This window comes from Elephantulus edwardii, unplaced genomic scaffold (genome assembly GCF_000299155.1).
Source record: "Elephantulus edwardii isolate Elephantulus edwardi_28Jun2011 unplaced genomic scaffold, EleEdw1.0 scaffold00006, whole genome shotgun sequence".
In the NCBI taxonomy this organism is placed as follows: Eukaryota; Metazoa; Chordata; class Mammalia; order Macroscelidea; family Macroscelididae; genus Elephantulus; species Elephantulus edwardii.
The window spans coordinates 9636365-9650327 of NW_006399756.1; the positions used below are offsets into that span (position 1 = coordinate 9636365).

General features: G+C 45.8%; 1 protein-coding gene across 2 annotated transcripts in view; it reads left to right on the top strand.

The window, feature by feature from the left end:
- Positions 1-13963, top strand: part of FGFR2 (fibroblast growth factor receptor 2) — a 127343-nt gene that overhangs the window by 90634 nt on the left and 22746 nt on the right. For both annotated transcript variants that reach the window (XM_006879892.1, XM_006879891.1), the window contains exons 7-9: positions 5692-5843; positions 9155-9276; positions 11851-11961. In XM_006879892.1, coding sequence (XP_006879954.1) covers positions 5692-5843; positions 9155-9276; positions 11851-11961 — 385 coding nt within the window. The remainder of the gene's footprint in view (positions 1-5691; positions 5844-9154; positions 9277-11850; positions 11962-13963) is intronic.

Genomic DNA, 13963 nt, shown 5'->3' on the forward strand with positions numbered 1-13963 from the left:
TTTGTCCTTTTATGACTGAGATATTTCACTCAGCATAATGTCCTCCAGGATTTGAATAATATTTCATGAGTTCCTTGTTTTTCAATGCATCATAGCATTCCATTGTGGGTTATACCACAGCTTCTCTAGGCATTCCTTTGTTGATGGGCACTTAGGTTGTTTCCAACTCTTTGCTATTGTGAACAAAGCCCCTATAAACATGGGTGGGCATGTATCTGCCTGGGTGGTGGTTTGTTTGTGGTTTTAAACTCACTGTTGAAATCAATGTATTTCACTGATGATAAGACTCAAGACTTTCTCTTAAATTCTAATTATCATTAACGTATAATTGCTGTTTTAAAAGAAAGTGCTTCTTCTAAAATGTGAATGGAATGTGTATAAACTAGTAAAATGCAAATGTCTGGAAAGTTCTGAGGTAAGTATTTTCTCTCTCAACTCCAACCCCTGATCACTCTTTCCCAAAAAGAGACCTGCTACTAAGTCTCTTCTGATCCTTCCTGGCGTCCTGTGTCAGGTGTGTGTCTCTACCACGGGAGAGCTGCTTGCTTACGTTGTGCTTTGTAAGTGCGTTGCTGAGAGCAGTGGATTTGGACGGACAAGGGACAGGAGTAGGGAAGATCTCTGGCTTTGAATAATAGTTCCTTCCCCCCAGCACTGACCCCCTTCCCGTCCAGTGAGCTCTTGGTCAATTTCTCATCTTTGTTGATCTCAAGACATTCTGATGGTGGAATTTGGGGACTTTGCTAGTTCAGTGCTAATAGGCCTTGCGGGCAGCTTACAGGAGGAGTCTGGCGTGTGGAGTCTGCCTGACTACAGCTGTGTTGGGCCACCGCTGTCTCACCACCTTTACTGGGCCCATCTTTACTCAGTGGGCTGAGTCTTTTTGTTCATAATCTTTAAATATAAGTTGTCACTGTGATGTTGTTGTTAGGTGCTGACAGGTCAAGTGTGACCCACAGTGAGCCTGTGAGCACGGCGGAGCTGAACCCTGTCCTATTCCATGCATTTCGGACATACTTGAGCCCACTGCTGCAGTCACGGTGTCAGTTCATCTGGTTGAGGGTCTACCTCGCTTTCACCTGCCCCCACCTTTCCAAGTATGATGTCCCTTTCCAAGGAGTAGCCTCTCCTGACAACATACCCAAAGGATGTGAGAGGAAGCTGTGTCTTCTTTGCCTCCAAGGAGCACTCCCGCTGCACCTTCTCCAAGACACGTCTGGGTGTGCTTTTTCCAGCATCACAGCTCAAAGACATCAGTTTTCCTGATAGGTAGAGATTTTTGTCAGTTCACGTGGAAGAACTTCCCAGATGACCTCTGTTGTGTTGGGGTTTTAAAAAAATTAATTTTAATGAAAATTTACAAAAACTTAGGTTTCCATTCATTCATTGTTGCACTTTTCTTCCTGCCCCTCCCCCCCAATTCGCTCTTCTCTTTGAAAAGTAAAAGAAAAACTCTTTCATTGTTATGCAGTTTCTCCCCCCAAGTCCACTTCACTGTGCAGCCTTCATTCGATGACCTTTGCTTTTAATAACACCAACCTCCCAGAACCCCTTTGCCTCCACAGCTCTTGATCCTGATGCGACAGGAGCTGAGGATGCATTACAATTTGGGGAGGTGTCTTCTTCGGTCATGTTATCTGGAAAAGTACAATCTCTGGAGAAAGATGTCAAGCTTGGTAAGCAAAAATGAGGAAGACCCTCAAAGAGGTGGCTTGACACCGTGTCTACTACAATGCACTTGAATGTAGCAATGATTGTGAAGATGTAACAGTACTGGGCAGTGTTTTGTTCTGCCATAGACAGAATCTGTGCATTGGCACTAACTCGGTGCTTAGCAGCTTTGGCCAACCCCACTTTTGAGTCTTGGGATACATTCAAGGTCGTATTTTGCCTCTTGAGGACATAATTTAATTTTCTTCAACTTCAATCTGAACTTGGTATTGTGCCCCACAGTCACTGCTGGTCTGGCTTTGACTTCTGGTGTGGAATTTATCTAGAATGTCAGAAGAGCCAGCAAATCTGTGTTGAAGGAGGTGTAGCCAGAGTGCTTCTTAGAGGTAGGAGTGGTGAAATGCCATTTCACTTGCTGTGAGCTTTTCAGGAAGAACCAGTCCTTGTAAAGAGATATCATGTTGGGAAAGGTAAGACAGTCAGCAAAGAGAGGAAGACCCTCAATGAGACGGATTGACCACTGTAATGACCACAGTGGCCTTGAGGAGGACAGAGATCATGAGGATGGCGCAGGGCAGGGCATGGGTCAGGTCTGTTGTTTATAGAGTCACTGAGTCATAGTCGACTCGATGGCACCTAACGCCAGGAACAATCCTTAAGTCTTTGTGGTCCCCTTCTCTGTGATGGGGCTTAGCATGTTTGCATGATAGTGGAACCCATGGAAGTCCTGAGGATGTGGAAGTGACCAGTCTCCGGTCTGCTCCGACATGAGGTCAGCTCTGTCCAGTGAAGCTGAGTTACATGTGCAGTCTATGAATTGAACCTGAGGTTGGTGGCTGTTGTGCCCCAGGGAATTCCTGCCTGGTCCTTGTCATTGAGGGGGTCCCTCTCATGAAGTCACCCCTTGGATCCGCCTTTTGTCCCCATGACTTGAACCCTTGAGTGGGAGGCACTCAGCCTCTCAGAGCCCACATTTCCCAAGAGACCCCTCGCAGCTCCAAAGCAGTTCCTCATTCTTCCTTGCAAAGTTATTGTATTCCCAATGAATAAACATATACTATCTGCATAATAAACTTTGGAATATTTTTCTCTGCCAGAGACAGCTCAGAGCGCTCAGAAATGTACTTTAATATGTTGGAAAAAAATAATAGAAATGCTGTTAAAAAATTGCCTGCTTCTTGGTTTTAATACTGAAACCAACTTTCTGTTCTTAATTTTTGTTTGTCTCTGTTCACTCGTGGGTTCTATTTGAGTGCCCGAGGGCTAGTGTAACAAATTGCCACAAACCCCACTGAGGTGGTTTATAAACCAAAATAAGTTTATTTTCTCCCAGTAACTGGGGACTAGAAGTCTGAAATCAAGATGTTGGCGGGGCTATCCTTTCTCGAAAGTCTCCAGTGAGAGTTTTTTCCAGGCCTTTTCCTCTGTTTTGGGGGTTGCCCACAATCCTTGGCATTCTTTGGCTTGCAGATGTATCGCTCCAGCCTCTGCTTCTGCCATCACATGGTGTTCTCCTCGTTCTCTGGTCTCTCTTCCTCCTGTTAAGGCACCAGTCATACTGGATTAGGGCCCACCCTAGTGATATCATCTTAACGTGATTCCATATGCAAAGACCCTAGTTCCAAATAAGGTTATCTTCAAAGGTTTTGTGGCTTCGGTTTTTGTGGTATCTTTCTGGGGCATTGTGTCTTTCGGCCTAGTTTTCTGCCTATGTTAAGGAGTGTCTAGGTCTGCAAAGAAGAGAATTATGGTTCTCCCTGTGAGAGTGATCCGTTGAAGCACACCTGGATTTCTCCTGAGAATAGTTATAAGTTTATCCTAACTCGGTTGTTTTTTGGGAGTCATTTGTAGCTACTTTGATTTAAAAGGAATTTGTAAGCACAGCTGGGATGTTCACAGATGAGCTGGGCAGTTGTGACTGGACAGAACCAAAGGTGGCCTGGTGGGCTGCTCTGAAGGGTCCTATTTGACCTTTTGTTCTAGCTCTTGTGTTCACAACTAAGAATAAGTCATTGTTCTAGGAACCTCTGATTTTACTAGAAATGCCTCGTGACCTTTAGAGGTGGCATTCAGGTGGGCAGTAACATAGTTTCTAACACAACCACTGGCAAAGGGAAGATGATATATTTAAGAAATAACCCTTTAGACGTATATCTAGAATTTATAAAATACTCACACACCACAACAAGATAAAGGTAAATAACCCAGTTGATAAATGGGCACAGGATATGCCCACAGGTGAATAGACACTTCACCAAAGAAGACATTCAGATGGCTAACAAACACATGAAGAAATGTTCAAAATCCCTAGCTCTATAAGAGATGCAAATCAAAACAACTATGAGATATCATCTCACCCCAGTAAGAATAGCAAAATTTAACAGAACAGCAAACATCAAATGCTAGCGATGTTGTGGAGAAACTGGAACCATTACTCATTGCTGGTGGGAGTGTAAAATGGTGCAACCACTGTGGAAGGCTGTATGGTGCCTTCTCAAAAAGTTGCAAATAGAAATACTATTTGACCCAGCGGTTCTACTGCTGGGAATTTACCCTAAAGAAACCATCACTGCCACACAAGCAGATATATGCACACCCACGTTTATTGCAGCTTTGTTCACAATAGCAAAGAGCTGGAAACAAACCAAGTGCCCATCAACAAACGAATGGATAGAGAAGCTCTGATATATTCCCATAATGGAATACTATGCTACATTGAAAAACAAGGAACTTATGAAGTTTTATGCAAAATGGGTGACCCTGGAGGACATTATGCTGAGTGAAATATCTCAGTCACAAAAGGACAAATATTACATAGGGCCACTGTTGTAAAATGGGACTGACATTATGGTTGAGGGAAAACAGAAAAAGAGGGCAGGAATGATGTCTATTGCATTGAAACAGATGAGGGAGAGATCTGTTTAAAAGGGATAGATGAATGGGTATTCTTGTCATTACAGAAGTCCAGAGTGAAGGCTGCATAGTGGAGTGAACTTGTGGGAAGGGATTACATAACAATGAAAGAGTTTTTCTTTTCCTTTTCAAGGAGAGAGTGATTGGGGGGGTGGACAGGGAGAAAAGTATAACAATGAATGACTGGAAATCCTAACTCTCTGTAAACTTTCATTAAAATGAATAAATTTTTTAAAAAGAAATAACCCTTTAATTGAATACAGAATCAAATAGGTGAGAGGAAAGAAAGAAATAACTAGGTGAAGCCTGCCTACTGCCACGTGGGACGGGAGTTCTGCCGAGTGCCTGGGCAAAGGTGTGCATTTTTCCCTAGTAATGCTTTGCCCACTTCCGTCTACTGGTCTTTGATCTTGGACTTGACAGGTGGCCCGTATACCTCCAGCATGGCCATCCACAAGCGCCGGGAAGGATGGGAGAAGCAGCAAACCTTGTGGTCCAGCTTGGAAGTTCTGATGTCAGGAACTGGAGGCTGCTGCCCCGTTTTTGTTTCTCAGGTTGCCATGAATAAAAGGGGTCAGAGAAAATCAGATCAGCCGTGATCTGTCTTTTACATTCAAATCCGAGATCCTGAGATATCCTGTTCTAAATGGAAAAGATACATGGAATATTAGAGAGCTGATTGAGTTTTTTCCATAAAATTTCCTAAGAATGGCATTGATAAGTGAGGAGTAACTCCAAGTGTAGATTATCTGGGGCTTGTTTGTGTGTGGGTAAAAGGCTATAATGGCTCCGTGGAGGCCCATCAGCATGTCTTCACACAGTTTTCTTGAAGAACTAGGACCAGGAGAAGACCTTTTTGATCACAGACTATATACAGATTTTCTTTGAAAGCCTGACCTTTGGGTCTGTATGTTGTAAATTGAATCAACTACTGTGTAGGATGGAAGACAGAGGCATTACAATCCAGTGCTTTTCACTTGGGGCCAAGTTCATGGCTTTGGTCGGCTCCCTTCTCATCACTGAGAGACTCTGGCTGGGCTCTGCTGGGTTTCTGGCCTTCAAAAGTGGAGCCAACATTACATCTGCATCTTTGTATTTTGTATCCAGGTTTCGGCCGACTCCAGCTCCTCCGTGAACTCCAACACCCCACTGGTGAGGATAACAACACGTCTCTCCTCCACGGCGGACACCCCTATGCTGGCCGGGGTCTCTGAGTATGAATTGCCGGAGGATCCAAAGTGGGAGTTTCCGAGAGATAAGTAAGTCCTACTTCTACTAGGAGCACTGTGGATGGAGATGTAGATAGAATATAAATGGGTCTGCAGTGACCTTTCCTTTCCTTTAGCTGCAAAGGTCTTTGAACAAAGTCATTAGGAGTGAGAAAGATTGTGTTTCCAAATAGCCAATTCCTGGAAAAGGAAATAATTGATCCCTTGTGTTAGTCTGTTTTGATAACTTTCTTCTAAGATACATGTTGAATCATGGCTGGTTCCCAAAAAGGATAGTGTCTGGGTAGCACTTTTGTAATTTCTAAACCATTTCAACATAGTCAAATGGAATCAACTTGGAATTAATCCATTTTGTGAAAGAGACCCAATATTTTATTTCCTAGTAACTAGAATGTGAGTATGTTGTTGTTGTTGTTGTTCATTTCCTTCGGATTGAGCACAACTCATAGCGACCCTATGAACAAAAGGCCTGAAGCCCCTCCACAAGTATCGACATTTATCAAAGTTCACAGAGGTTCTGGGGGCGTGTTGTTTAGGAAGTGGATGCCACTTAGATGCTGAATATAAATTATCCAGTGAAGGATCCCCAGTGTTACTTCTCTTGAGGATTTCCCATGTAATAACTAGCTGTGAAGCGTCAAATGGTAATCTCATTTCCAGGAGGCCACCGTGTTTTCCTATTGGTATTACAACTGGATATTAGGTCTGAGCAAGGCCACCTGAGCTGCTGAAGGTGAAGGTGCAGGTGCAGGTGAAGGTGAAGGTAGCCTGGGGACTTCTTGGTCAGGTCTGACCTTCATGTGCATTGAACTCTGTTGATTGGAGTCTGTTGGCCATGGACTGGGCAGCCTTGGGTGGGTCACTCCATTCTCAGTCTTCCATTGTGTAAGTCACAGTGCAGGTCTCTTGGGGCTGAACACACCCTTTGGCTTCTGCTCCTTTTCTTTCCCCTCATAATGTCTGATCACCTGGGAGCTCTGGACTTCAGTCCTCAGAAGATGGATGTGCTCGCCTCAAAGCAGTGAACACATTTTTGATGACCTCCCCTTCCTCTAGGCAGGAGGCTCCACCCACATTCACCCCCTGAGAAGAGACTGCGCAGGCCATGAAGGGTTTCCACTCGCTCTGCTTACTTTTTGTAAGGATATCTTAGTGCGGCGGAGTGTGCAAATGCCACTTGCATTTCTACAACACGGAAACCTGAATAAACCTTCGGCTTGCTTATATCTGCTCCCTCCTTCATCGTGACATTTGTGAACCGTTCAAAGCATGTGTCAGAGAAGTATGGCGTTAACTACACAAGACACTTCCAGGCAAGTTGGGAAGGCAGAGCTAACTTTCTCCAGCTACCGAATGGCGCCAGCTCTGTTTCAGAGGAGAGGTTGTTTACGTGGCCCTTTAGATTTTGCTTCAAACATTACACCCGTAGACACTTCAACCCCATCCTTCACCCATATATACTCGGTCCACAGAACTGAACCTATATATGTAATGCCCATCCACACTGCACCAATATATATAGTATACCTGTATCCATTGCACCCATATTTGGTGCACTTGTGTATATCACTCTCGTGTCCACTGCACCCATTTACTGTATACATCTATGCATTGTAACGACCTCTGTACACTTCACTCATATAACACGCACTCGTAATCTCCACATCCATATACACTAAACCCATCAGAAAGTGTCATGCGTGAGTGTCCACTGCACTCCGATGCACTGTAGGATCATACACCACACCCATGTGCCCTGTACCCACACACACTACACCCACACACACTGTGGAGGTACACCTCGCATTCATCACTCATAAACACTCCACCTGTGTCTTCTCTCAGCAGCTTCTTTGGTCAGTTGCATGCGCACCATAAACTCAAACCAAGCAGAGTTGCAACTCTTGCTCCCTGAAACTTGTGAATCGAAGCAATTGCCAACCTATTAGACACAGGAGTGAAAAGACCATTCATCCAGTTCACCACCCATCCATCTGTTTCTCCATTTGAGACTTGTTTCTTGTGTATGTGCTGGTGAGACCCCAGTGGAAACGTGGAATTGGTTCTTCGCCTGTCGACTGTTGGAGGGAGGAGTGTTGCTTGTGCAGCCTCCCAGCGTGCTGCTTTGTGAGTGATTAGACCAGCTCGTGGCCTGAATCGGGCAGTTGTCGACATGGCCAGGACCAGCCATGGGTGTGAGGCCTCATCAACAGTGGGCGTCTGTGTGTGCGAGGCCTTTAGCCCCCATCCAGGGGTACCTGGAGTGTGGAAAATCTGAGTGCTGAACGTTTCAAAACAGTGTTTAACACAAATGAAGGTGGAACCCATTTCCAATGAATGAAGGCTATTTAGAAGCCGTTTATTAGATCGGGGGCAAAAGTTACACAAAGAAAGGATTGTTGTGCTTGTATAGCAGGGCAGGAGGACATAAATTAGCCATTTTTCCAATGCAAATGTTTGTTTTCTGCCAAGATGTTAAATTTAATTTTAGCTGTGGAGGGAAACGGAATGACCTCAGCAGAATGCATGCTGCCCTCTCAGTCTGAGACTGAGCCTCTGAAAACCTGCGTGTACTTCACTCAGTACTGCTCACAGACGGCTGCTCGGAGCTGGGCTGGGGGAAGCTGAAGTTACAAAACCGCATTCGTAGGGATCCCAGAGAACTCCATGCTTGGTGTGCTGGAACGCCTGAGGACGATATACGGGGATTAGAATGATGTGAATACAGCTTCCGAGCTTGAGAATTTAGAATCCTTGTTGGGTTTGGTGTAGGTTTTCGTCATTCATTTTCATTTTCCATAGGATTTCTGATGTACCCACTTCACCAAAAATATTACCCTTCCCTTTCCAAAGGGTCCTGGGAAATGTTTAATCATGTCAGTTGGCAAGAATTGTGATGATCTAGTCCATTAGTATTTGAAGAATGGTGATTTGAAAGTTGTCAATTCACAGAAAACAAGAGTTGCTTGAGCTTTTTCTTTTCCTCTGCGTTTGAGACCTTCTAATTATACATATCATATTGGCCCTGGATCTAAAATGCCCTCCTCCTGGTCATTTGGGAATGCTGACCACTTCCCTCACAAGAGATACCATCCAGAAAGAAAATAAACTAAGACTACCTGTGTGAAATTCCATAGCTGCTCCCCTAGCAATTGGCATTCTCTAAAAGGTTTCTAAGAAAATACTCGCACGCGTGTGTACCCCGAGTCTCATTAGTTCCATATGACAAATGCTCTTTGCTTCAACAAGCTGCGGAAAGATTGTTATATTCTGTTCTGGAATCTAACTCGCAGCACCGCCCCCACCAGATGCTGTGTGCTAATCCCTGTTTCCACGTTTAGGCTGACGCTGGGGAAACCCCTTGGGGAAGGTTGCTTTGGGCAAGTGGTCATGGCTGAAGCTGTGGGGATCGACAAAGAGAAGCCCAAGGAAGCAGTCACTGTGGCCGTAAAGATGTTGAAAGGTGAGTGGAGCTGGGGAGAGGGTGGGATAGCTTATCAAGAACGTTCTTTTGTGGAACTCTTATCATGGCAGGAGGGTCAGAGGGCACCTAACTAACCTGGAGGTTGACAAGTTGTCCGAATCAATCAGCGTTTTGGACAGAGTGTTTATCTTGAGCCGTGCATGCTTTCAAAAAGAAAAGAAAAGCCAGTGTTGCTAGGGAGTGGTGCCTCTAAATTGTATTATGCTTTGAGCCCTTGTGGAGCTCTGAGGTGTGTTGTGTGATGAGTTGCACTGCTAACTGAAAGATCAGTGGTTCAAATCCACTAGTTGGTCTACATATTAAAGATGGGCTGTCCCCTCCCATAAAGATTTAGTCTTAGAAACCTGATAGAAGGTTGCTAGGAGCTGAAACCAGCTTGATGGGAGCGGGCTTGGTGTTCTGGTTTCTGACTCCTTACAGGTGACCAAGATTTTCATTCTCTCCAGTTCTCATGTGCGTGGAATGTGTTAACCCACACAGCATCGTTTCATGTAGACGAGATTGGCTGGTTTACTTCACTAAGTTGGAAAGTTGGTGTTTTGTGAAGACACAAGGACTTTAGAAGTATTTTAAAATATACGACTAGAATGTTCCTTGGAAACAAGGAAAGGCAGGCATGTCTTACTTTATTTTAGAAAGTCAAGGACGACCAGTGACTTGGAGAAGTGTGCCGTGTTAGGTAACGTGGAGGGTCAGAAACTTAGGAAAACCCTCAATGGGATGGGTTGACGTGATAGCGTCAACAGTGGACGTAAGTCAGAGCAGAGATCACAGACGGGGCACAGGACCCACAGGGCTCCGCTCTGTTGTCTACAAGGTCATCATAAATGGGTGTCCTCTTGGCGGGAACTGATTCCAAGGGGAGCACAGTTGTGGAGGAACTTAGCAGACACGATGCTGGCCTGAGGGAGTCACGGAGCAACTTTAAAAGGAACTTACAGGAAAGGTGCTGACCCAGAACCTTCGGGGTAAAGAGTTACCCCAAAGTGTAAGCACGGAGTTGCTTTTGTGAGAGTCTCTTTTTGCAATAACCTTTCAATCTTGCTTCGTCCCTGTATCTAAAGACCTTAAAGAACTTTTAACCGTTAACTTCTTCCTCCCGTGGTGTTCTGTTAGGAGAAGTGTTAGAGGGAACGGTCACATTATAAATCCTGTTATGGGGACCTCAGGAAAGGAGCTTTCGGGCCGGGGCTGAGTTATCCCACATGCCTGGCAGAGAGCTTGCATGGTGGGGTTTGAGGTGCTCCACCTGGTGTCGTATCAGCCGACAGGCGAGGTCAGCATGGCCTTGGGTGCGCGCTCGCTGGTCTGTGTTGGGCTTCACTGCATCCCACAGGTTGGTAAGTGAGCACAGGAAGCCTCTGCGTGCCTTCCTGAGGGGGCGGGGGTGTCAACGGAGGTCCACTTTTCCTTTTTGGGGTTTTCTGGGGTGACCAGCACCCTCCACCCCAGAAAAAAACCAAAGGCAGAGTTTTTGGCTGCTGAGATGTGACAGTTCCTGAGGAGAACTGGGGTGTTTTGAGGTAGGTCTTTGCTTGGGGTTTGCTGTTTGGGAGAGAACTGTTCCCTCTTACCCTGGTGTTGTGGCACCACTGACAGACACCAGCTCCCACCCTGGAGTCCACCTGAAATGCTTAAAGTGCTGAGAAGGTGCGAGCAGGTAGTCTCAGTCTGTCACCTTGGCAGACCTCCTCTCTCGGGCCCTCAGAGTTCTTTCAGCATCTTCGATGGGCCAGAGGACCAGTACCATGTCCTGACGGCAGAAAACGGGTCTGTGATTATAAAGATGAAAGAACTGGCCTTAGCTCCCGAGAGCTGCACTCGGCACCCCGGTTTAGCTGTTTGACATGCAGAGACTCAGTCTCCTGTGACATCCTGGTCTCCTCACCAAGCAATGAGGACGCCGAGACCAGAAGATTGGGAAAGTCTCTGATTCTAAATGTGAATTTCACAGCGTCAGCCAGATTTTGATCAACTCTTGTATGTTGGTGATGGAAGGAGTCCTGGTGGCTCAGTTGTTAAGTGCTCAACTGTCCACTGAAAGGTTAGTGTGAAACCACCAGTCACTCTGAGAGAAACACGGGCCTGCTGCTTCTACCTTGGAAAGCCAAGTGGTGGTTCTGCCCTGCCTTACAGAGTGAGTCACTGTGCGTTGGACTTGACTTGATGGTCGTGAGTTTTTTGTTTTTAGTGATGGCAGGGGACTTTGATAGCTCAGTGGCAGAATTCTTGCCTTCTGTTTGCAATGCCTGGTTCAGTTCTCTTATACACTGGTATCGGCTGTGTGTCTGCACAGACTTGTCGGTTGCTCTCATGCTGATCAGCTTTTAGCAGAGTTTCTAGACTGAAATGGATGCAAAAGAAAGGCCCAGGTGATCTTACAAAACTTGGCCAGTGAACCGTATGCGGCACAGAGATGGTTCTGGGCCCTGGTGCGGGGGGTCCCCATGAGGGGAGCAGACTTGACAGCAGCACACAACAGTGGGGTGCAAGCAGTGATGACAGACGAACTCATGGAAGGGAACTGATGTGTCATCTGCCTGATGTTTGCAGATGACGCCACAGAGAAGGACCTTTCTGATCTGGTGTCAGAGATGGAGATGATGAAGATGATCGGAAAACACAAAAATATCATAAATCTTCTTGGGGCCTGCACGCAGGATGGTGAGTAGGGGGAGAAGGGCTTTCGTGCAAACACTCCTCTGTTTAACGTGAGAACCAGTGTAGGAACCGCTGGCCTTTTGGAAGCTGTGCCTGGGGCACCTCAATTGCATGCTTTGGGTTCCTTTTAAAAGCCCTTGAGGAGATGGTTTCCAGCCAGGAGCACAAAGAGTGCTGTGTGGGGCTGAGGGAGCCTGCTGGGTCCAGGGCAGGACCCCCAGGTGTGGCCTGGCAACAACCGTCCCCTGAGCTGCCCTTTTGCTTTCGAAGCGCTGAGTAAAATTTTCAAAATCAGACACTGTGGTTTTGGTCTTTCCCCAAAGGAAGGGACAGGAATCGTGTTGCCTGTGCACATGGTCACCGAGCTTCCAAGAATAGCATCAAAGAGGAGAAAGTGATATAAAAGAGCTTATTGTCTCCCGTAGGGGAGAGAGACCCCCAGCTTCCCCCACTGCAGCACTCTGAGAGACAGTTCGATGGTCATTAATGAGCCCCGACATTCCTGTCTTTGAGTTAGTTTTTCTGTGTAAATCTGCGTAAGGGATTGGCCGGTGTTTTACATACAGGGCCAGGTAGCCATGGTTTTAGGTTTTTCAGACCAGACGGGCTTTGTCACAGCTCATCCCGGCTGGTTCAGGGAGGAAGCACTTTGGACGATCCATAAGTAAACAGGCCTGGCCGGGTTCCAGGACCTCTGTGTACACAGATTGGCAGTGGGCTGGACTTGGCCGTGGCAGGAGTTTGCCAGCTTCTCACCTATACCAGGGAGCAGCTAGTGGACATGAGCATAGGGACCCGAGTGCAGACCATCACTGTGCACAGCTGGCCGGGGCCCCTTGCAGCCTGCAATGCAAGTCCCTGTGGGTGACGGAGTGTGTTATATAAAGTCCATTTGTTGTCCTTTTGTGGCAATTTTTTCTTTTTTAAATAATGAGCCCAGGAAAGTGTTTGTGCACATGTGATAAACATTCACACATAAATGTGCATAGTTTGTATAGAAAGCAAATGTACAAAGGACTTGCTTGGTGTGCCAAAAAAAAAATTTCAAATTTATAGTGTGCACATTATTTGCTTAAAAATGTGGTTCATGATCACATGGTCCAGATGTATTTTGTCAGCTCACCTGGATTCCAGAAGGACTTTAGGTGGTGAAAGTGTCTCAGAGCTCGCACTCTCTGCTTCTTTGATGTGACTGAAAGGAGCCATGATAGTCCTGTGGGTGGGCACTCGGCTACTAACTCGGGAACGGAGCTCTCCTGGCCTATTGGTAAGGAGACGCACTGCCAACCCAAAGGCAGGCAGTTCGAATTCACCAGCTTCTCTGAGAGAGAAATAGGACACTCTGTTCTCATGTGACTTACCTGAGAGTGTTGGAAGGTCATTTGTGAGTTGGCTTTGACCTAGTGGCTCGTAACAGCACAGCTAACCAGAAGGTTGGGTGTTTGAACCCACCAGCCACTCTGTGCTGTGGGAAAGCATCTACTTCCATGCATATTTACAGCCTCAGAGACCCTGTGGGACAATTCTAATCTTTTGCACAGGGCTACTGTAGGAATTGACCAGGTGTGTGATGAAAAATGATGCACGCATGCATATATGTAAAAATATTTAAAATGGATTGAATTAATGATGGGGTTATTCTATGATGGGATAAAAAGGACATTGGTGACACAGTTAGCTTGGTTTCTGAGAGTGAAGCTTTGTTTTATTGTGTAAAAACTTTGGAAAGATTTCGTGAAGTACTTAACGACATGGATGAGACTAGAACAGATTATGCCGAGTGACGTCAGTCAGTCACAAAAGGACAATTATGGTATAAGGACACAAAAAACTGTTGTGACCATCGAGTCAGAACCAGACCATCACTGACCCTCTAGCAGCTTTGCGGCATCAGTTAATTACACAGGAGGAGATGGCTTCTCAGTCTTGGAGGAATAACAGAAGTGAGCAGCAAGTGGGAGGGGAATAAAAAATTAAAAAGAAAAGAAAACTTTTCTAAATAGGT